Source organism: Saimiri boliviensis, chromosome 4 (genome assembly GCF_048565385.1).
Source record: "Saimiri boliviensis isolate mSaiBol1 chromosome 4, mSaiBol1.pri, whole genome shotgun sequence".
Classification (NCBI taxonomy): Eukaryota; Metazoa; Chordata; class Mammalia; order Primates; family Cebidae; genus Saimiri; species Saimiri boliviensis.
The window spans coordinates 18,624,990-18,649,259 of record NC_133452.1 but is presented as its reverse complement, the minus strand read 5'-3'; the positions used below and the strand labels follow the sequence as shown (position 1 = coordinate 18,649,259).

Below are 24,270 nucleotides of genomic sequence, written 5' to 3'. Positions count from 1 at the left end.
TGTATTTGTGAAAAGAGTAGGTAACATTACGGTACACAGCATTTCCATCTTACCTCTATGGTAATGAGGATGACAATCATCCACTCCAAGCGGAGTGCCCTCTTCTCATTCAGGTGATTCCGCATTAAATCTGTTAGTTCCATGCAGTGTTGAAGTTTTTCATTCATGACCTGTGTAAGAAAAATTTTAGTAACATGTATTTATATTTAAACAATTTAATACGGTCATATACATAAGAATTCGGTAGCTATACAGTGAAAAAATCTTGCTCATCAGTCCTCTCCCCAAAGGCAGGCAGCAACATTATCAGTTTCTTATGAATCCATCCAGAGACCTTTTGTAATGCACAGATTTAACTGCAAAAAATACTTTGCGGCTGGGTGTGGTGGCTCACACCTATAATCCCAGCACTTTGGGAGGCCAAGGAGGGTGGATCACGAGGTCAAGAGATCGAGACCATCCTGGTCAACATGGTGAAACCCTGTCTCTACTAAAAATAGAAAAATTAGCTGGGCATGGTGGTGCACACCTATAGTCCCAGCTACTCGGGAGGCTGACGCAGGAGAATTGCTTGAACCCAGGAGGCGGAGGTTGTAATCATCAGACATTGGGCCATTGCACTCCAGCCTGGGTAACAAGAGTGAAACTCTGTTTCAAAAAAAAAAAAAAAATTCTTTGCATACTGAAGCTCTTTGTAAGATTTTGATGGAAGAACTAAAAATACTGTTTTTGAGTCCTAGTTTTTAGTAGCTGCCCTTTTTAGCAGTTAAAAAAAGGCAAACTTGAAACTTAATTTTTTTTTTTTTTAGCAAGACCCAAAGATAATTTCTATGGCAAAACCTATGCTTGACATTTGACCTGCTGCGCACACACCACTAGATGGCATTGGTTTTAACTGAACTGCAACAGTTTTAAATTTTGGTGCCTCAAGACGAGCTGGCTGTGGGGGTTCAAAGAGAATAAAGTTACTGAGTTCAAAACTTGGATGTGACAACTGTTAAATACCTACCTAATATCTCTATATTAATCACTTACTTCTGGAAATTGGAAATCCTGGAAGCAAACTTTAAAATAATTTGTCTCATGGTGTATGAAGTTTCAGGTTTGTCAGTGAACATTAAGAGACGAATCACAGGTACATGTTCAGGGGTTGATTGGAATGTGTTAGTTCACCATGTTACGACTTTTGCACATAGCATTAAACTGCCTTACTAGGCTGGGCTCGGTGGCTTATTATGCCTGTACTCCTAGCACTTTGGGAGGCTGAGGCAGGAGGATCACTTGAGCTCAGGAATTTGAGACCAGCCTGCACAACACATGTCTCTACAAAAAAATGAGCCAGGCATGGTGGCACATGCCTGTAAGTCCCAGTTACTTGGGGCGGGGGGGCTGAGTTGGGAGGATTGCTTGAGCTCAGGAGATCAAGGCTGCAGTGAGCCAAGATTGCATCACTGCACTCCAGCCTGGGTGACAAAGTGAGATCCTGTCTCAAAAAAAAAAAAGGAAAACAAACAAAAAAAAACCTGCCTTAGGGAACAGGGCTAACTCAGTGAACCATACTCGTCAGCATTTGCCCCTATTTCCAGATCTTATAGTCACCCTGTAGTTTCTAATCTGTATAAATGTTTAAAGCATGCCTCTGTCCTCTTCCTTCCTTTCCCCTTCCTCTTTTCTTTTCCTTTTGCCTTTTTTTTTTTTTTTTACATAAATTAACCCATTTATTATAGGCCAGTGATGTCTCAGAAAGAGTAGAGGAGCGTCTACTGGTCTTTCAGTTCAGTCTTCTGATGGCAGACTTTACGGTGACAGCAGAAGTGGTATTGTACGTCCAGGCACCGCCAGCCACTGTCTTCATGCAGTAACCACAGTGCCGGATGCCCACAGCTTGTCTCTTCATCTTGGTTTTGCCACAGAAAGAGCAAGTGTACTTGGCATGCTGGCTGATTTCAATTTCCTTCACCATTTTCCAGAGGGAGGCCCCATAGCGAGTCCTGTATTTACCGACGATCCCAACCTTCTTGGTACGTTTGGCCATGCTACCGGTCTGAGCCCAGAAAGCTCCTTTTGCCCTTTCTTAGTGTCTGTTTATATTGGCTGCTTGATCTTGGTCTTTAATGTTCATCTTTAAGCTTGCTTTTCTATTCAATCTGATTGAGCCCTCTTCCATTTTCTTTCAATTTAGGCAAAGAACAGGCAACATTTTCTTCCTCCACTACCTCATCATTACCGAACTTACTCCTTAGAGTTTATTTCTGTTACCACAGCTCTCCTAAACATGCCAAGTTTCCTATTAAGTCTAACAGCTTTGAACCTCACTTAACCCATGCATCTAACACACTGAAATGTGCAAGCAAGAGTTCCTACCACTACAGCATGTTTTCTATTTCATTTAAGTATAGAGGCCTGTATGCTCCGTGCTTGCAGATAACGGAACAAAGAAAACAAAACAGGAGAGGCTTCACAGAGGTAGGCAATGTGAATTAGGCTTTTTTTTTTTTTTTTTTTTTTGAGTTGGAGTCTTGCACTCTTTCCAGGCTGGAGTGCAGTGGTGCAATCTTGGCTCACTGCAACCCTTGCCTCCCGGGTTCACGCAGTTCTGCCTCGGCCTCCTGGGTAGCTGGGTCAGGTGCGTGCCATCAGGCCTGGCTAATTTTTTGTATTTTTAGTAGAGATGGGGTTTCACCATGTTAGCCAGGATGGTCTTGCTCTTCTGACCTCATGATCTGCCCACCTGAGCCTCCCAAAGTGCTGGGATTACAGGCATGAACCACGGCACCTGTCCAAATCAGGCTTTAAAAGGCAGCAAACACGAAGAAAAGGTGGGCGGGATGTCGGGGGGATGGGGGTATGAAGGGAGCGTTTCAAGTATAGGAAACAGCATAGACACAAGCAGAGCTAGATTCTGGTCAACCTAGAAGTGCTTGGAAGTAAGGTTAAGAAGGTAAATTAGCCGGAGGCAGTGGCTCACACCTATAATCCCAGCACTTTGAGAGGCCAAGGCAGGTGGATCACCTGAGGTCAGGAGTTCAAGACCAGCCTGGCCAACATGGTGAAACCCTGTCTCTACTAAAAATGCAAACATTAGCCGGGTGTGGTGGCAGGTGCTTGTAATCTCAGCTACTTGGGAGGATGAGGCAGGAGAATCGCTTGAACCTGGGAGGCAGTGGTTGCAGTGAGCCAAGACCACGTCATTGCACTCCAGCCTGGGTGCCAAGAGGGAAACTCCATGTCAAAAAAAAAAAGAAGGTAAGTTAGTATCAGATTGTGAGAGGTACTGTGTACCACACCCCAGAGATACGTATCTCCTACTTCTTGGAACCTGTGAATATAACATGGTAAAGGAGAATTAAGATTGTATAAGAAATTAAGGTTATTAATTAGCTGATCTTTAAAAAAAATTTTTTTTTAATATAGTAAAAGGGAAATCACAGGGGTCAGCACATCTGGAGTGCAATGGATAAGCCTCGCCCTGGGAAAACCACCTTCGTGATCATGGTATCTCCCGTCAGGTTAGTATTATTAACTGATCTTAAGGTGGGAAGATAATAGTAGATTATCTGGGAAAGCCCAATGATCATAGGGGTCCTTAAAAGTGGAAATGAGTTCAGAATGATACAATATGAGGATTCCACTTGCCTTTGCTAGATGGAGGAAGGGGCTATGAACAAGGAACGTAGGTGGTCTCCAGTCACTGAAAAAGGTGAGGATATGGATTCCACCCAGTCTCCAAAGAGGAATCACACCTTAACTTTAGGCCATGCCACCTACAGAACAGTTTCTGTTAAGCCACTAGGTTTGTGAAAGTTGCTACAGCAGCAGTTGGCACGTCATGCTAGAATATCTGAACTTCACTCTGCAGGTAATCCGGAGGCCTCTGTTCAATCTGGAAGTATAACATTCACTGTACTGTGCTGGGCAGAGGAGACAGAATGGTGAAATAGACCTCTCTCTCTGCCTTCCCACCAAAGGGGGCAGAGACTGGAAAAAGATCCAGTCTGGAGACAGAGTGAAGAAGGAATTAGACAAGTCCAGGTGAGAAAGGAAGGTGAGGGGCTGTGGGGATGAACAGTAATAGGTGCCAAAGGCAGGGGTCACATGGTATGCCTCTGTTTCACCAGCCCAGGGCCTCTCACATAGGCTTTCAATAAATATTTGCTAATGAATCCATGATACTTAGAGGAAAATAAAGAATGTTTAAGTGGATATGGAGGGTGAAGGAGAAAAAGGACACCCAGATGACTTTTAAGTTTCTAGTTGAATGACTAAATAGGTGAGGCTAGCAGGTCCTTCTATGAGCTGAAAGAGAACAGAAAAGGTTTAACATTTTCATGGGGGGGAATACCGTGAGTTTCATTCTGCAATCGTAATTGACTAATTCTGCAAATATTTTTGAGGACATACTGTATGTGAGGCCTCTGCCAAGAACTGGCAAGAAAATAATCATGGTCTCTGATCTCATGGGACTTAAATTCTAGTGGGAAATGGTGCACACATCATTTTCAAAAGGATGCTGAGATAATGTAAATGAGGAAGCTGTGTGAGATTGAGGAGGCAACTGGAAATGTTTGGAAGGCAAACGAGAGACTGGGATTAGAGAGAGACATTTGAAAGTCACCAGGAGAAGGTGGGACTAGAAGTCATGACAACAAATGAGTGCTCATGGAGTAGGTGGCATCGGGAGAGAAGCCTCGACGACAAGACTTTGGGGACACCAACGTGAGAAAACGGGGCAAGGGTCCCACTGCCGACTGGTTTGTCCCATAACGCTTGTGGAACTGGCCTCTGCATCTGGACCTCTGCCCTCAACTTTTTACCATGTCTTATGCCTACTCGTCCCTATTTTCTCAAGACTCTTTCTTCTGTCTTTTGCGGGGGGAAGCAAGGACCAACTTTCTCCTAGCACTACCATCGCTCTTTGTTCCATCTGTTTTCTTGGAAAACTGTAAAGCTGGCTGAAGGGCAGGACCAGTTACTTTTCTTTTGTGTTATGTATAATGCCAGCATGATGCTGAGTCTAACTCTTTGAAGCTCTTCTTAATAACCTTCACATAATCCAATGAGTCTGAACTGCCTCGGGATGCTGAGAAAACTCTCTTGAGAAATGCAGTTTGAGACCTTTTAGGTATGCTTCCTAACTCATGCAGAAGACTTAACACCAAAAAAGATGTCCCAGAGTGAGACTGGGGAATGAACTAAAGAACAATTACCTTGTTCAGATTACTCCAATTGATTATTATTCTGGAATAGTTGGATCACTCAGTTCAAACCTAATTCAAGGTTCGGGTGCTATTACAAACAGTATTTTTAAAATTTCATTTTCCAATTGTGTATTGGTAGTATAAAGAAAGGCAACTGTTTTTATATATTGATCTTGAAACCCTGATAAACTCACTTGTTCTGGTAGCTTCTTCGTAGGTTCTTTAGAGTCTTCTACATACAAGATCATACTGCCTGTAGAATTTGGTAAATAAATTCAGTTTTTGTTGTTCTTATAGGAGACTTTATTTATTAATTATTTTTTGGGAGATAAGTCTCACTCTGTTGCCCAGGCAGGAGTGCAGTGGTGCGATCTCAGCTCACTGCAACTTTCACCTACCATTGTTCAAGTGATTCTCGTGCCTCAGCCCTTCATGTAGCTGGGATTACAGGGATGTGCCACCACGCCCAGCTAATTTTTGTAGTTTTAGTAGAGATGGGGTTTCACCATGTTGGCCAGGCTGGTCTTGAACTCCTGGCCTCAAGTGATCTGCCCAGATTGGTCTCCCCAAGTGCTGGGATTATAGGCATGAGCCACCACGTCTGGCTCTACAAGAGATTTTAAATCTTAGGGATATAGAGCCACCCATGAAGGACCGATGATGTGTTCAGCTGACACTGCTTACGGCTTTCTCCACAGGGACTGGGGTGGCTTTAGATTTTTCTAGCTGCTCATGTGCACAGAGGTATAGATGTGCACAGAGGTATAGATGTGAACCCGTCACGGGGAGACTCAATCTCAAACTGGCCTCGATACCAGAATGAAGAGTACATTCAGTAGAGGCAGAAGGGGCCTGGGCAGGCTGCTTGTTCTCACGGGTGTCCTTTCTATACCTGCCGTTGATCTTAGCCATGAAACGGCTGACCACTTAGTTGTCAAGGTATCCTTCACTCAGGTGGGCATCCTTAGTTGTAGACATGATTTCAGTAATTCCATCTTGAACACAGGATGGACAGATAAAAAATGCCACCGGGGTCAAAGATCAGAACATTACTTTTGGCATTAGTGTTCTTGTCCAAGCCAAGAGCAGTGGCATTTGGCTTGCTAATGATTCTGAACACAATGAGATCAGCAATGGTTCCACCATCTTTATGACCTGAACCTGTCAACTAACTATTAAAGTAATTGGTAGTATTAGGACCATGTGGGTCAGTGGTCATAAAGTAGGCTTCTAGAATGTTCTCCTTTTTCAAAACCACTGTGGTAGGCAGATTTCTAAGATGACGCCCAAAGACTCCCTACCTCCTGGTGTTCACTTGTGTGTAATCCACTGCCCTCAAGAGTAAGCTGGGCCTAAAAACTTGCTTTTTTTTTCTTTTTGTGATGGAGTTTCACTGTTTCACCCAGGCTGGAGTGAAGTGGCACAATCTCGGCTCACTGCAACCTCTGCTCCCCCAGGTTTTAAGCAGTTTTCCTGCCTCAGCCTCCTAAATGGCTGGGATTATAGGCATCCACCACCATGCCCAGCTAATTTTGTATTTTTAGTACAGACAGGGTTTTACTATGTTAGCCAGGCTGTTCTTGAACTCCTAACCACCCACCTTGGCCTCCCAAAGTGCTGGGATTACAGGCATGAGCCACTACGCCTGGCCATAACTTGCTTTAAAAAAAAATTTTTTTTTTTTAAAAGAGATAGGGTATCACTATGCTGACTAGGCTGGTCTTAAACTCCTGGCCTCAAGTGATCCTCCCATCTCAGCCTCCCAAAGGGCTAGGGTTACAGGCATGAGCCACTGTACCTGGCCCTAACTTGCTTTTAACAAAGAGAGCACAGCAAAAGTGATGGGAAGTCACTTGTGTGATTAGGTTGCAAAAGACTGTGACTTCTGTTTTACTAGCCTTCTCTTCCTGCAATCTCTCTTGCTCTCATTATTAGTCCATTCTCTCATTGCTATAAAGAAATGCCCCAAGCTGGGTAATTTATAAAGAAAAGAGGCCTAATGGGCTCACGGTTCTGCAGGCTGTACAGGAAGCATGATGCTGGCATGTGCTTGGCTTCTGGGGAGGCTTCTAAAAACTTACAGTCATGGTGGAAGGTGAAAGGGAGAGCAGGTAGCTTACATGGCAGAAGCAAGAGAGTGCAAGCGAGGGGAGATGCAGGTGCTATAAATTTTCAAACAACCTCGAGAGAACTATCATGAGAACAGCACTAAGTGGATGGGGTTAAACCACTTATGAGAAATCTACCTTATGACCCAGTCACCCCCCACCAGGACCCACCTTTAACATGGGACATTACAATTCAACACAAGATTTGGGCAGGGACACAGATGCAAACCATATCACTCCCCTACTTGCTCATTCTGATGAAGCACGCTGCCATGCTATGAGATGTTCTATGGAGGAGGCTCTGTGGCAAGAAGCTGCTGGAGGGCTCTGGACAACAGCTTATGAGAAACTGAGGCCTCAATCTAATAGCCTGAGAGGAGCCAATAACAACTGAACTAGGAAGTGAATCCTTGAGATGACTCCAGCCTTGTGAGAAACGCAGAGTCAGAGGACCCAGCTAAACCATACCGATTCCTGACCGACAAAAACTGAAATATTAAGTGGTGTTTCTTTTTATTATTATTTTTGAGATGGCGTCTCACTCTATCATCCAGGCTGGAGTGCGGAGGTGCAATCTCGGCTCACTGTAACCTCTGCCTCCTGGGTTCAAGTGATTCTCGTGCCTCAACCTCCCGAGTAGCTTCTCAGCTACTTGGGACTACAGGTGTGCACCACCATGCCAGACTAATTTTTGTATTTTTAGTAAAAACAGGGTTTTGCTGTGTTGGCCAGGCTGGTCTTGAACTCCTGGCCTTAAGTGATCTGCCTGCCTCGGCCTCCCAAAGTGCCAGGGTTACAGGCTTGAGCCACTGCATCCAGCCAGTAAGTGGTGTTTTAGTCCACCAAGTTTTGGGGTAATTTGTTACACAGCAGTAGCTGACACAATCACAGGAAATACCTCGTCTGTATAAAGTTTTAGTATCCCTCCCTTACCTCCTCTAGATCTTCTGCCTGTGTGCACAGTCAACAACTGGGAAACTCCAGTTCTTTTCATATCTGATGAGACGACTGAACTGTCAAATCGGTGTCTACTTAGACCTATGGTATCTAAAACTATGTTGATGGAGTCCACTGAATTTGATTCTTAAACCATCACTCATCATCAATCTTTCTGTGTCAGCTAAAAGCAACATAGCTTGGTTTTCTTGCCCTGACCAGTGGTGATGATCTCTACTGTCCTGTGCTGGAAGACACCTACAGAGGAACAGGTGGTACCCAGATTAGTGACAATTGCAGATACCTTTGAAGTGGTTTTGAAAAGGGTGGTGTCTAGCTTAGAGAAAAAAATGCAGATGCTAAAGTGACTATAGCATTCAATGAACCATGGTCTTTGAAATTATAAATCTTTTATTTTTCTGAGACAGGGTCTTGCTCTGTTGCCTAGACTGGGGTGTAGTGGTATGATCATGGCTCACTGTAGCTTCAAATTCCTGGACTAAACCAATCCTCCTGCCTTAGCCTCCCAGGTAGCTAGGACTACAGGCACATGCCATTATACCTGGATAATTTAAAAAAAAAAAAAAAAGTTTAGTAGAAATGAGGTCTCACTGTTTCCCAGGCTAATCATTTATTTATTTTTTGAGACGGAGTTTCACTCTTGTTACCCAGGCTGGAGTGCAATGGCGCGATCTCGGCTCACCGCAACCTCCGCCTCCTGGGTTCAGGCAATTCTCCTATCTCAGCCTCCTGAGTAGCTGGGATTACAGGCACGCACCACCATGCCCAGCTAATTTTTTGTATTTTTAGTAGAGATGGAGTTTCACCTTGTTGAACAGGATGGTCTCGATCTCTTGCCCTTGTGATCCACCTGCCTCGGCCTCCCAAAGTGCTGGGATTACAGGCTTGAGCCACCGCGCCTGGCCCTAATCATTTATTTTTGATGAGATTCAAGGTGAATGTGGGGATTTGGTAGGAAATATGATTGAAAAACGGATACAATAGAAAGGACCCTGTATATCAAGCTAAAACACCTGAGGCAATGAGAGAAACTAGAGGTATTAAAATTAGTTGGAATAAGAAAAGACAATCAGTAGATACTAACGTCAAAAGGTATGTGATGTTAGAATTATCAGATGATGTTAAAGCAACTATCATAAACATGATTCAACAAGCAATTCTGAACACACTTGAAACAAAATGAAAAAGCAGGGAGTCTCTGCAAAGAAACAGAAGATACAAAGAAGAAAACATGGAAATTTTAGAACTGAAAAATACAATGAATAAAATAAAAACTCAATGATGGGCAGGCAGCAAAATGAAGGTAACAGAGGAAGGAATCAATTAATTAGAAGATCAGACAAAGGAAATTACCCAATCTTAAAAGAGAGAAATATACTGGAGTAGAAGTGAACAAAGCCTCAAAGACTTGTGAAATTATAATAGAAGATAAAACATACATGTCATAGAATTATGGCAGATTTCCTATCAGAAACCATGGGGGTCAGAAGGAAGTAACACAGCATTTTTCAGGTGCTGTAAGAAAGAAAACTGTCCACCCAGCATCCTATTTCTAGGAAAATATTCTTCAGGAATGAAGAGAAAATTAAGACAGTCTCAGATGAAGACAAACTAAGAAAATTTGTCTTATTAGACTTACTTTTAAAGAATAGCTAAATAACATTCTTGAAAACACACACACAAAACAGTAAAAGAAAGAAGATCAGAAGGAAAAAAGAACAAAGAATAAAAACATGGGAACATACAACAGACTTTTCTTAGTTCTCTAAGTTATATTTTATGGGTGAAGCAAAAATTATAACGTAATCTAATGAAGGTTTCTATGTCTGCAGAAGAATAGTTAAGACAATTATAAACAGGGAAGGATAAAGGAATATAAAAGAAGTAAGGGTTTTCTTTTCTGCATCCAATCATCCATTAGGGAAATAAAGATTCTATACTTCATTTAATCTGCAAGATGTTGAAATCAGTAGAATGTAGTAAGTTACATACATATGATGTAATAACCAGAGCAACTACTAAATATCTATGCAAAGAGATATACTAAAAAAAACATCAAAATGAAATACCAAAAAATGTTTCAGGAGCCACAGGAAGACAGGAATTGATATGAGTAACAACCTGCATGGATCCAAGTTAAGGGCATTACGGTCAGTGAGAAAAGCCAGCTAAAAAGTCACATACTGTATGACTCTGTAACATCCTCAAAATGATAAAATTATGGAGATTACTCTGCCAGGGGACAGTAGGGGAGGGACAGTCCAGGGAGGGAGAGGGTGGTGTGAGGGTAGCATGAGGGAGAATGTGTGGTGATAAACATTTTGTCTTTTCTGTTTTTTTGTTTGTTTTTTGAGACAGAGTCTCACGCTGTCACCCAGGCTGGAGTGCAGTGGCACAACTTCAGCTCCGTCTCCTGGATTCAAGTGATTCTCCTGCTTCAGCCTCCTTGAGTAGCTGGTACTACAGGTGTGTACCACCACGCCTGGCTAATTTTTGTATTTTTAGTAGAGACAGGGTTTCGCCATGTTGGCCAGGCTGGTCTTGAACTCCTGACCTCAGGTGATCTGCCTGCCTTGACCTTCCAAACTGCTGGGACTAGGCATAAGGCACAGCGCCTGGCCCCATCACTATACCTTGATACACGTCTATCTTCTCGACTTTGCTTCTGGCCTTGCTAATTGGATTATCCTGTTGCTACTCTAATCTCAGCATATCTTAGATTTAGTCTGTCACCTCCCCTCTCTGACCTCTCATTGTTTTGCCACCTTTCTTTTTTTTTTTTTTTTTTTTTGAGACGGAGTTTCGCTCGTTACCCAGGCTGGAGTGCAATGGCGCGATCTCGGCTCACCGCAACCTCCGCCTCCTGGGTTCAGGCAATTCTCCTGCCTCAGCCTCCTGAGTAGCTGGGATTACAGGCACACGCCACCATGCCCAGCTACGTTTTTGTATTTTTAGTAGAGACGGGGTTTCACCATGTTGACCAGGATGGTCTCGATCTCTTGACCTCGTGATCCACCCGCCTCGGCCTCCCAAAGTGCTGGGATTACAGGCGTGAGCCACGGCGCCCGGCCAGTTTTGCCACCTTTCTACTTGTCACCTCCAGGCAAACATGAGTCATCCTTTATTCTTCCTTCTTCAAGGCCTCGATCAGGAGCAGTCAGGAACTCTTCCTCGAAACTTGATTAGGAACTTCCTAGTGGACCTTTAGGTTTCCAAACTCTCATCTTATTCATTGACCTTATAGTCTGTGAAGCTAAAATCAGAAGATCCTTTGGTGTAAAAAAACTGACAGTGACTGTACAGAGAACAAGGGGAAATACAAAGAGATCTGAGTGGAAGTCAAACAAGATATTTCCCTGAAAGCAGTTAAACATATTCACTTAATTTATAGGCAACGACGTGTCTTTTTCTCCCATTAAAAGTACAAAATACATCACTTCTCAGCCTTTTGGCTAAGATCAAGTGTAAAAGTACAAAATACATACCTTAACCCTTCGGCCAATGCTAAGGAATTGACATGTTTTATCATAAAGCTCTTCCAGGTTTTCTCTGTCCCAGTAGAAATCAGGAGTAATCAAGAAGTCTGAACTCAAGTTTATACGGTGCCTTTAAAAAAGGAAAAATTACAACTTTTATTTATCTTGAATTAAAAATCATTGTTTCTATTATATTTAATATTTATGTGGTGCTTTGTGAAAACCTTTTTTTTTTTTTTTTTTTTTTTTTTTTTTAAGAGAGAGGCTCTCGGCCGGGCGCGGGGGCTCACACCTGTAATCCCAGCACTTTGGGAAGCTGAGATGGGTGGATCACAAGGTCAGGAGTTCCAGACCAGCCTGGCCAATATGGTGAAACCCCGTCTCTACTAAGAATACAAAATTAGCTGGGCATGGTGGTGCATGCCTGTAGTTCCAGCTACTCAGGAGGCCGAGGCAGAAGAATTGCTTGAACCCAGGAGGCGGAGGTTGCAGTGAGCTGGGATCCTGTCCAGCCCTGGGCAACAGAGCAAAGCTCTGTCTCAAAAAAAAAAAAAAAAAGGCCAGGCGCTGTGGCTCAAGCCTGTAATCCCAGCACTTTGGGAGGCCGAGGCGGGTGGATCACGAGTTCAAGAGATTGAGAGCATCCTAGTCAACATGGTGAAACCCCGTCTCTACTAAAAATTAAAAAAAAATTAGCTGGGCGTGGTGGCACGTGCCTGTAATTCCAGCTACTCAGGAGGCTGAGGCAGGAGAATTGCCTGAACTCAGGAGGCGGAGGTTGCGGTGAGCCGAGATCACGCCATTGCACTCCAGCCTGGGTAACAAGAGCGAAACTCCGTCTCAAAAAAAAAAAAAAAAAAAAAGTCTCACTGTGTGCTGTGTTACCAGAATGGAGTACAGTGGTGTGATCACAACTCACTGCAACCTGAGGTTAAGGCTATCCTCCTGCCTCAGCCTCCCATGTAGCTAGAACTTCAGGCATGTGCCACTACATCTGGCTGAAAACTTTTTTTTTTTTGAGACAGAGTCTTGTTCTGTCGCCAGGCGCCAGGCTGGAGTGCAGTGGCGCGATCTCGGCTCACTGCAACCTCTGCCTCCCAGGTTCAAGCAATTCTGCCTCAGCCTCCCAAGTAGCTGGGACTACAGGCGCACGCCACCTTGCCCAGCTAATTTTTGTATTTTTAGTAGAGATGGGGTTTCACCATGTTGGTCAGGATGCTGACCTGTGCAAAATACTTCCAACAAACATGTAAATAAAATTTACAAATGGATTTCAAAATTCTGAACCTAATTAATTCAGTCTTTAATACCAACAACATAAAGTAGAAAGAAAAAAACCTCTTTTTGTTTTCAGACAGAATTTCACCCTTGTCACCCAGGCTGGAGTGCAATGGCACAATCTCAGCTCACTGCAACCTCCGCCTTCCAGGTCCAAACAATTCTCCTGCCTCAGCCTCCCAAGTAGCTGGGATTACAGGCATGCACCACCAGGCCTAGCTGATTTTGTAGTTTTAGTGGAGATGGGTTTCTTCATATTGCTCTGGCTGGTCTTGAACTCCTGACCTCAGATGATCTGCCCGCCCCTGCCTCCCAAAGTGCTGGGATTATAGGAGTGAGCCACCAGACCCGGCTTTTTTGTTTGTTTTTTGCTTTTTTTTTTTGGTGACAGAATCTTGCTGTTTCCCAGGCTGGAGTACAGTGGCATGATCTTGGCTCGTAACTTCCGCCTCCTGGCTTCAAGCAATTCTTGTGCCTCAGCCTCCCATGAGGCTGGGATTAGAGGCACACACCACCATGCCTGGCTAATTTTTGTGTTTTTAGTGGAGACAGGGTTTCATCATGTTAGCCAGGCTGGTCACAAGCTCCCGGCCTCAAGAAATCCACCTGTCTCAGCCTCCCAAAGTGCTGGGATTACAGGTGTGAGCCACCGCGCCTGGTCTTACGCTTACTTTTAAATTTTTAACTAAACAAAAATCTAAGTTATAAAAGTAACATATAAACTGATATAGTAGTTCATACTTGTGATCCCAGCACTTTGGGAGGCCAAGGGAAGAGGACTGCTTGAGCAAGGGTTTGAGACCAGCCTGGGCAACACAGGGAGACCCTGTCACTACAAATAATTTTAAAAATTAGCCAGGTGTGGTGGTGCACTGCTGTGGTCCCAGCTACTTGGGAGGGTGAGGCAGGAGGACTGCCTGAGCCTGGGAGATCAAGGCTTCAGTGAGCTATGATTGTGCCACTGCACTCTAGTCTGGGTGACAAGGTGAGACCCTGTCTTTAAAAAAAAAAAAAAAGGAAACTACCCTAGAGAAGGATTCAGAAAAATAGTAGTAGGCCCTCTGATGCTACCACACAGCTCAAATCCTTTATTCTCTCCAAGGGCAGACCTGTAGAGACACTTTGCTGTGTCCTTCCAGATCTTTCTGTATTCATACATGCATGTGTATGCAAGCAAACACATGTACATATGTATGTATATAAAGATAAACATGAATATTTTTATTTGCTTGCAAAAATGGGATCATACCCTATTAAATTTAGACTTTTTACCTAATATAATTTGTCATGTTTATTTTCACAGATCTATTACATTCCTTGTATTAACACACAAGCATTTTTATTGTACAGGTAAGAAGACAGGATAATAAAGGTAAGGCTTTATAGAAACTATTCACAAACCTATGTGTATTTTGTCCTAACTATTCAGTTTGGATATTATAATTCACTGTGTGTAATTCTGCTTGCCTTACCAAGAGATCAGGAGAGAAGCATCTCTCTACCCTACTTCTCAGAGAATGTGAGGCTTTAGATCTGCTGCAGGATGCTCCTGATGGATGGGTTTTGATTTTTGTTGGTACCCTGAACTAGAGGTCCTGAGCTATCAGAGATACACAGACAATGAAACCCTGGACCACTTCTCCTCTCCAGGCAGAGCGTCTGAGGAGAATGTGGAAAAACAGGTCTTGGGTGAACATTTGCAATGCGCTCTGGCAACTCATTCCATATGGTAGAAGGGATACACTGGAAGATGCTGCCTGTGGGGAAAACACCAACATCAGGACTTTTCATTCTATCAATCCTGGGATAGCTACAAGAATAAAATAAGCTGAAAACCTTTCCAGACAGTTACTTAAAATGATTCATCAGTTTTTAGACATAGTCCCTTTTTAACATCTCGAGGCATCTTAAAATGAATGGTGTCTGACCGGTGGCGCCTGAGACTTACTTGCCTTTGCCTTAAATAATGGACTTTCTTTTGCATATATGCCCAGGAGGTGATGTGAATTATCTACATCCAGCTAACACTAAAAGCTATTTCAGTAAATGTAAAATTTTAATTCTCTGATTTAAAAAAGTATTGTCATAGTTTAACTGGCAGCAGTTTTTCTCTCCTGTGGCATCCTGGTGTCTCAGATTCAAAATAACTTTTTGGTAGCAATTAGGTCTATTTAGCATTATGATGCAGTGATGTATCTTTACAGAGAATTCTCATTAACCAAATTCAGAAATACATCTTTCTACCTTCAAGGAACACCCACCATGCTCCATAATGTGGGTTTAACGTAAATGAATTGTGATCTCTTTTGCACAAGCATGATTTCCTTCAGTCCAGTCTTAACATAGCCCAGCTACTTCTAATGGGGTTAAGAGCTCTCCCTGCTCATAATCAATGAAATGAAAAGAGCTGCAGTTCCCAAGAAGGTGTAAATGTTTGTTCTTTAACACAAACTGTTTTCTTGAGACTGTTAAATATATGAAATATTTTATTTAGAGAGCAAAGTTTTACCTTAGGGCAAAGAGTTCACCCATCTTCTGCATAACTTCTTCATGAGATAGTTTCAGTTTCTTCCCAGCTTTTAAAGCCTATTTGGGAGGGAATCGAAAAACCAAAAAGCCATGTATCTCTGTTTCTAATAAGTATTAGGTCAACAAGGCAAAATATGAAGTGGCAAAATTTTAATCCTATGTAAGTATTTTTTAGGATGGCTGTCTCCCAGATTTATGTCTTAAATCACCTTGACATTTTAAATTTTATTAGGTAGAAATCTTATATTCCTTTTCATTTCCCTTCTCATCAGCATTTCACATGATACATACATTCCCAGTCTCTTAGTGGAAAAGCAGGGCCTCCTTTCCGAAGTATAATTAGATTACTCTTTCACAATAAAGACAGGGTTCACTACAATAAAAATGATTTTTAAGATATACTCAAATTTAAACTTCACATGTATTTTCACGTCATGACTTTTCTCATAATTTAGCAAAACACTTTCTTAGGTCAGGAAAAGTAGTCATAATTTCCTTTCTTACAGAGGAAACATTTCACTCTTTTTAATCCAGTTACATTAAAAAATAATGCAACTGATGGGCACGGCAGCTTGTGGTGTATAATGTGAGCACTCTGGGAGGCTGAGGCAGGAGGATCGCTTGAGCCCAGGAGTTTGAGACCAGCCTGGGCAACATGGCCAGATCCCATCTCAATTATATTAATAATTTTAAAAAGTATATTGCACCAACAGAGGAAACCAATTTGAAGTTTTAAAAAGTAAAAAGTAATCAATATGAAATTTCTTATTTTGTCATTTTATACGTAACTGGATGTCCTAGTTTGCATAAGTTCAGTAAGTAGCTTTCTTATTGTTTATAATAATGTTGTACTCCTTAACAATCGGCCCTCTATAAGTTCTGCAACCACAGATTCAACCAACTGCAGTTTGACAATATGTAGAGAAAAAAAGATGGTTGCATCTGTACTGAACATGTACAAACTGTTTTTTCTTCTCATTATTTCCTAAGCAATACAGTATGAAAGCTATTAACATAGCATTTACATTGTGTTAGGTATTATAAGTAATCTAGAGATGGTTGAAAGCATATAGGAGCATATGCATAGGTTATATGCAAATATGATATCAGGGACTTGAGCACTGATAGATGCTGGTATCCAGGGGGTTTTGGAACAAATCTCCCATGGATACTGAGGGACAACTATATATTGTTATACTGGGAAATTCATTTTTTCCACATAAAAATCAATCCTTGAATAAGCATAAAATTGATGTAATTACCTCAGGAATTGACTGAATAGATTCAATAAATTTATCCAGTGATGCTTCCCAAATTGCCAGTTTTACTGGGAAAAAAATTAACAATGGAACATTTCTTTATTATCATATTCACATTTATATAAAATACATCATTGCACAGTATCTTCACCACCATTTCAGCAGTTTAAGAGAAAGTACTAAAACCTTGAATATATAATTTAAGAATAGTTAATTATCCTAAAGGACAGAACTAAAATGGACAGAGGAAATGGAATTGCTTCCATGCCCTGTTGGTAAACCAAAGTTACATTTAGTAGAATTCCTGATTTTCTAATATTCCATCTCGGAAACTGAGGACGGTGGGGTACATGTTGATACACCGGGTAGCTCTGCAGATGAAGCGGGACTAAGACTTTCCTGGCCTCCCCTTTACTTCTCGGGACTCGGAGTAAACTTCAGAAATCTCCAAAGCCCCTCAGAGTGGTACGGACAGACCGCTGCAGCAGCCACCTAATGTAGACTGCTGGCAAAAGAAATGCTTAAAGAATCTCTATAGTTTGATTCTGGGACATGGATCCTTCAGAACAAACACAGCCTCTGTGACTCTGGCTCCCATTCCTGTGAAACACTAGAGTATGTTTCTCTACACAGGGACCTGTGTCCAGTCACACAAGGCTGGGCTTTCTCTGCCTGCAGTGAAGACTATCTAAGAATAACAATTGCATAGAGAGAAGAGAGAAAACAAAGACTCTAATAATCATCATCTAAAAAATATTTTTGGAGAGGGTACGCTTTATTAATACAATTAATAAGGAATGAGTAACTTCAGCACAGTACTCTCTTTTATACTAGGTATTTTTCCTGATGGAGGGAAAAAAACCAAATGCTGAGGCTTTGTTAAGTATTCTGAAAAAATACCAAAATGGTTACTAAATATTCAAACTTCCCTCAATGAAATGACAACTATAGTACCCTAACTTATAAGCAGCGGTAACTTACCAGAAAGGCAGAGAGCATTGGAGAAAGCAAACTTCTCTAGAATGGCATCATCTAAATCTAGCTCCGAATTTAACTTGATTTCCCCCCTTTGAAGTTTTGACTGTCCCCTGTGAAAAGCAAAAAAATACCTTCTAAATCTTAAAAAGCAATCATATCTTTCTGGAGGTCATTTTGACAATTTCTATCAAGTGTTACAAACGTTCTAACATCCTTTGGTCCAAGTACTTCCATTTCTAGGAGTTTATCCTAAGGAAATAATCTAAGATGCAAAGAAAAATTTGTGTACAAGAAAACTGTTTTTTTTTTTTTTTTTTGAGATGGAGTCTCACTCTGCCACCCAGGCTGGAGCGCAGTGGCATGATCTCAGCTCACTGCAACCTTGGTCTCCTTGGTTCAAGCAATTCTCCTGCCTCAGCCTTCCCGGTAGGTGGGATTACAGGCATGCGCCACCACACCCAGCTAATTTTTTTTTTGCATTTTTAACAGAGATGGGGTTTCACCATGTTGGCCAGGCTGGTCTCGAACTTCTGACCTCAAATGATCTGCCCGCCTTGGCCTCCCAAGGTGCTGCAATTACAGTTGTGAGTCACCATACTCCGTTGAAAACTTTTTAAAAAAATGGCCAGTGTTTAAGAGTAAAAAATTAGGAAAGAAACCAAATGTTCAGTAGGGGTTGGCCCAGTGATAGTCATTCCACCAAGAAAAACTTACAAGTGTGTTTTGGAAGGATAGTTAATGAAAAAAGAGAACATTCACAATACATTTCTATGTGAAAAAAATGCTGCATATAAAACTATATATGGAGTGTAATCTAAAATCTCACTGACCTGGTGGGGTTGGGGAGGGAAGACAAGGAAGTTGTGAAAAGTGAATGTGTGACTGTGGGGGACTCTAGACAGGGGATGGGGGAAGGGAGGGAATGTGTGAATATAAACATCACAAGTCAATGGAAAAAATACAGGGTAAACCTTCACAAAAGATGTCAGACAAGAGATGGCCAAAGGGAAGAGGACAGGGGCCCGATGGGAGGGCTGTGAGGAAGCATGGCAACCTCAGATGAAGGAAAGCAAACACAGCGGTCACAAGAGGGTCTTTTTTTTTTTTTTTTTTTTTTGAGACTCTCACTCTGTCACCCATGCTGGAGTGCAGTGGCTCAATCTCAGCTCACTACAACCTCCGCCTCTTAGGTTCAAGTGATTCTCCTGCCTCAGCCTCCTGAGTAGCTGGGATTATAGGTGTGCACCACCACACCCAGCTAATTTTTATATTTTTAGTAGAGACAGGATCTCACCATGTTGACCAGGCTGGTCTCGAACTCCTGACCTCAAGTGATCTGCCTGCCTTGGCCTCCCAAAGTGTTGGGATTACAGGTGTGGGCTACTGTGCCTGGCTATGAGCGGCTTTATGAGTCAGCTCGGCCCGTGCCATAGAGCTGAGAAGATCCCTGGAATTTCTCAGGGTTCACATAATAACCACGTAGGTGGCAGCCAGGACAGTCTTTCTGATGAAATAGCCAACTCTAGGATCCTAAGCATTGAGGATTTTACTCCTCACACACTACAGTAACATGTGCATGTGTGGATAAGCAAAAGTCGGTGCAAAAGTAACCAAGGTTTTTGCCATTTTAATGTAAACCAGATAGAACACAGAAAGGGCTTCATAGGAGCCATCCCCACAGGCCAAGGGCTGAATAACTGCTCAAGACTGAATTCTACAGGCTACTCATTTGCTGTCTCTCTCAGGTTTACATCCTTACTTCTGACTGCAGCCACCACTGGGCTCAGACTCACTCACAGCCAGGTGCCCCTTGGCAAGACAGGATGCAGTAAATCTCATCTGAAAGCCAGTTAGCTGCAATTATAGGGGTTTTCTCAGGATTAAATGAAATAATGCACGGAAGGCACTTTAGAAAACTGTGACTGGCCCTACTGGTGGCGAGTATGGACTACTCAGCTCTTACCCCATCTGGTCTTTTTATAGCTAGTCTCTCAGTCTCTCTTTCAAGTCTTCCTAAAGCTCTGCTTTCAACACTTTTTTTTTTTTTGAGACAGAGTTTCACTCTTGTTACCCAGGCTGGAGTGCAATGGCGCGATCTCGGCTCCCCGCCACCTCCGCCTCCTGGGTTCAGGCAATTCTCCTGCCTCAGCCTCCTGAGTAGCTGGGATTACAGGCATGCGCCACCGTGCCCAGCTAATTTTTTGTATTTTCAGTAGAGACGGGGTTTCACCATGTTGACCAGGATGGTCTCGATCTCTTGACCTCGTGATCCACCTGCCTCGGCCTCCCAAAGTGCTGGGATTACAGGCTTGAGCCACCGCGCCCGGCCTTCAACACTTTTTTTTTTGAGATGGAGTCTCACTCTGTTGCACAGGCTGGAGTGCAGTGGTGCGATCTCAGCTCATGGCAACCTCCGCCTCCTAGGTTCAAGCAATTCTCCTGCCTTAGCCTCCCAAGTGGCTGGGATCACAGGCATGGGCCACCACACCCGGCTAATTTTTGCAATTTTAGTAGAGACGGGGTTTCCCCATGTTGGCCAGGCTGTTTTGAACTCCTGACCTCAGGTAATCCTCCCACCCTGGACTCCCAAAGTGCTGGGATTACAGGTGTGAGCTACTTCATGACATGTTCACTTGTTTTTACATTTGGAAAACATAAAAGCATCTGGCCAAAACTACCTTTCTTAAAAACCTACAAAGACTCTGTTTCCCATATTCCACTAGACAGGTAACTCTATGAGGAAAAAGATCCTACCATCCTGATCATACTGCCTCTGTCTCGGCCCTAGTATCTCTTCATTTTTTTCCCTCTTGCTGAGTCAGGAAAGTCAGCTAGTCTGTTGCCTACTCATATATGGTATTGAAAATGGTATACCAGGTCCCACTTCTTCCAGCACCCACCTTTCTACAAGTGGGTCTCCTAGATTGCCTCTCACTATACTTCCTTTTTATACCTCCCCCAAATCAATGGGAAAAAACTGGATTTACTTAAGAGAAAAATTTACTGGAATAATTTGATAGGTTCATTTGATAAATGCATACTATTTTATTGGGTTAGGCTGCTTAGAAACTTAAAATTTCCATTTGGAGGCTATACTATTTACTTGTTTTAACTTGTGGACAGCCTGAGAAGTTCAAAAAATTATGTTTATCCTCTAATATTTATTGTATTATGGGTTAGACTTCGTATTGTACAACTTTTTTCTTAAAATGAAGTTTCCACATGCGTATCTCCTCTATTGCTTTACCTAATTTATTCCAAGTGCCCCTTTCACAAATTCGATGAAAAGTTGCTTACTCTATTTTTATGTAGTTAAGTTCTTCATTTTCCCAGTGTACCAGTGCGACTTCATAGGGCTGAATTTCATGTTTTTCTAGAACTTTCATCACATGCTTCATCTAGAAGAAAAGGAAGATTAACCTGAAATCATAACTGACTCCCTCAGTTCAAGTATGTTATGATTTTAATGCTTTTAACAGTCTTCATTCCACTTAAAAGCATTATTTGTGTTGCATGTTTTTAAGGAAAAGGCAAATCCATTGTGATAGTAAACCAGGATGACATGTTCATTTGTTTTTACATTTGGAAAACACAGATGAGGATGAAGAAGAAAACAAAGGTTATCATTATCTCACAACCCAAAGAAAATCACTAGTGATATTATGATTTGTATTCTTTAAATCTCTTTAATAATCCCAGCACTTTGGGAGGCAGAGGTGGGTGGATACTTAAGCTCAGGAGTTTAAGACCAGCCTGGGCAACATGGCAAGATCCCATCTCCACAAAAAAATACAAAAATTATCTAGGTGTGGTGGCACAGACATGTAGTCCCACCTACCTGAGAGGCTGGCTTGAGCCTGGGAGGTGGAGGTTGCAGTGAGCCAGTATCAGGCCATTGCACTCCAGCCTGTGAGACAGAGCAAGATCCTATCTCAAAAAAAAAAAAAAAGTAAAGCCCAAAATACTTATAAAAAATTAAGCCACATAGGTGTGGGAAATGACCATCTCTTTCTCTTAGCTCTACTGAAGTCCTAATCCCCAGAGCCAACCATAATTAAACTTGGTGTACATTCTTCCAGACTTTTTATGTGTATATATGTACCTATTTATGCAGCTTTTATGTAAAGTAGGATATTATGCACATGAACATTTTCAACACTATTTTCCTTAATAGAGGAACTGCAATTTATTTAACTAACCTAGGTGTCCTCCATGGGGGATTTTTTTCTACTCTCCATTATTACAATTATATCTTCATGGTCTTGTGAGAATATTTCTTTAGGAACTGCTAGATCAAAAGATACGCACACTTACAAAATATGTGTATATGTAACAGACAGGGTCTCACTCTGTCACCAGGCTGGAGTGCAGTGATGCAATCATAGCTCACTATAGCCTCAAACTCCTGGGCTCAAGTGATCCTCCTGCCTCAGCCTCAGACCACAAGCACGCGCTACAACCCTGGCTAATTTCTTTTTTCTTTTTTTTTGAGACGGAGTTTTGCTCTTGTTGCCCAGGCTGGAGTGCAATGGCGCGATCTCAGCTCACCGCAACCTCCGCCTCCTGGATTCAAGCAATTCTCCTGCCTCAGCCTCCTGAGTAGCTGGGATTACAGGCACGCACCACCACGCCCAGCTAATTTTTTTGTATTTTTAGTAGAGACAGGGTTTCACCATGTTGACCAGGATGGTCTCGATCTCTTAACCTCGTGATCCACCCGCCTCGGCCTCCCAAAGTGCTGGGATTACAGGCTTGAGCCACCGCGCCCGGCCCTAACCCTGGCTAATTTCTAAAAACTTTTTGTAGAGATGAGATCTCACTATGTTGTTCAGGCTGGTCTGGAACTCCTGGGTTTAAGCGATCTTCCCACTCCAGCCTCTTGAATTGGTATGATTACAGGTGTGGCCGCCACACCTGGCCCACACTTACAGTACTGCTAGGCTGCTCTCCAAAATAGTTTTTCCAAATGTAGAATCTAAACATTTATGAAACTACTCTTAAGAAAATGGGGTATTGGGTCAGGTGCCGTGGCTCACGCCTGTAATCCCAGCACTTTGGGAGGCTGAGGCGGGTGGATCACGAGGTCAAGAGATCGAGACCATCCTGGTCAACATGGTGAAACCCCGTCTCTACTAAAAATACAAAAAAATTAGCTGGGAATGGTGGCGCGTGCCTGTAATGCCAGCTACTCAGGAGGCTGAGGCAGAATTGCCTGAACCCAGGAGGCGGAGGTTGTGGCGAGCCGAGATCGCGCCATTGCACTCCAGCCTGGGTAACAAGAGCGAAACTCCATCTCAAAAAAAAAAAGAAAATAGGGTATTATCAGCTTTTCACATCTTTGCAACTTCAAATAGCCAGCTGGTATTTTCTTATATTTATTGGTCATTTGTATTTTCTCTTCTCCAAGTTCCCTTTCCCACTCCCTACTGTGTGTGTTTTCTTTTTAGTAAAATTGGGATTGTATAAGGCATGTTTTTTTTTTTTTTTAACCAGTTCTGAGATTATATTGGTTATATTTTGTAACCTGGTTTTTTTTTTGAGACACAGTATCTCTCAGTCTCCCAGGCTGGAGTCAGTGGCCTGATCTTGGCTCACTGCAACCTCTGCCACCGAAGTTCAAGTGATTCTTGTGCCTCAGCCACCCAACTGGCTGGGATTACACATGCACCACTATGCCCAGCTAATTTTTGTATTTTTAGTAGACATGGGGTTCACTGTGTTGGCCAGGCTGGTATCGAACTCCTGGCCTCAAAAGATCTGCTGGCCTTGGCCTCCTAAAGTGCTGGGAATATAGGCGTGGGCCACTGCACCTGGCCATGTAATTTGCTCTTTTAATGTAACTGTATTATATACGTAGGTAATCTCCCAGAAATAGATATTTTTTACATTATTTCTAAGGGGATCTATAGTATATCTGTAGTATATGGATGTATTTAACAAACTATTATTGTGTATTTTGGTAATTTCTAATTTTTGCCATTATAAATATTGCTCTGATGAACATTTTTGTACATAAATCATCAGGAATAGTTACGGTTATTTCCTTTGGATAAATTTCTAGGTGTAAAATTGCTGGGGTTAAATATAAAGCTTTAACGTAGACTACCAGTTTGCCTCTAAAAAGTTTGTATTAAACAAATCTTGATTTGGATACTGAAAAAATTATTTCCCATGAGTAGTAAGTTGTAGACAACTTGATTGAAAAGAACACCCCATGCGACCAGCATCCAATTAACTGTGTATACATTTTGTATAGTACAGCATTCAAGGTCTACAGTACTTCCTTCTGTCTGCAGGAGAGTTAGGATGATTCTGATTCTCCACAAATTACTGTGTGTCTAGAGAAAGGAAAATGCAGGAATTCTTAACCCAAAATACAATATATTTTGGAAGATAAAACTGATAAGATAAATATCACGTAATGCAGAGCAAGTAAGTTGTGCATTACCTACTAATTTCTCTTTTGATGTTTCAGTTTATTGAGTAG

The 24,270-nt window shown here is 42.3% G+C and overlaps 2 protein-coding genes and 1 non-coding gene across 3 annotated transcripts in view; all 3 read right to left on the bottom strand.

Moving 5' to 3' along the window:
- RMND1 (required for meiotic nuclear division 1 homolog) overlaps positions 1 to 24,270 on the bottom strand; it is a 48,638-nt gene that overhangs the window by 3,938 nt on the left and 20,430 nt on the right. Inside the window, exons 6-11 of the mRNA XM_039467452.2 lie at positions 21,081 to 21,181; positions 17,787 to 17,893; positions 16,809 to 16,873; positions 15,527 to 15,603; positions 11,749 to 11,869; positions 54 to 170 (exon numbers count right to left, since the gene is read on the bottom strand). Coding sequence (XP_039323386.1) covers positions 54 to 170; positions 11,749 to 11,869; positions 15,527 to 15,603; positions 16,809 to 16,873; positions 17,787 to 17,893; positions 21,081 to 21,181 — 588 coding nt within the window. The remainder of the gene's footprint in view (positions 1 to 53; positions 171 to 11,748; positions 11,870 to 15,526; positions 15,604 to 16,808; positions 16,874 to 17,786; positions 17,894 to 21,080; positions 21,182 to 24,270) is intronic.
- Positions 168 to 11,725, bottom strand: LOC101034403 (large ribosomal subunit protein eL43-like). Its single transcript, XM_074397274.1, has one exon. The coding sequence runs from the start codon at positions 2,033 to 2,035 to the stop codon at positions 1,772 to 1,774; it is 264 nt and encodes an 87-aa protein (XP_074253375.1). The 5' UTR covers positions 2,036 to 11,725; the 3' UTR covers positions 168 to 1,771.
- LOC120363525 (U1 spliceosomal RNA) lies at positions 3,357 to 3,517 on the bottom strand. Its single transcript, XR_005579064.2, has one exon. It is a non-coding gene; the product is annotated as a U1 spliceosomal RNA (small nuclear RNA).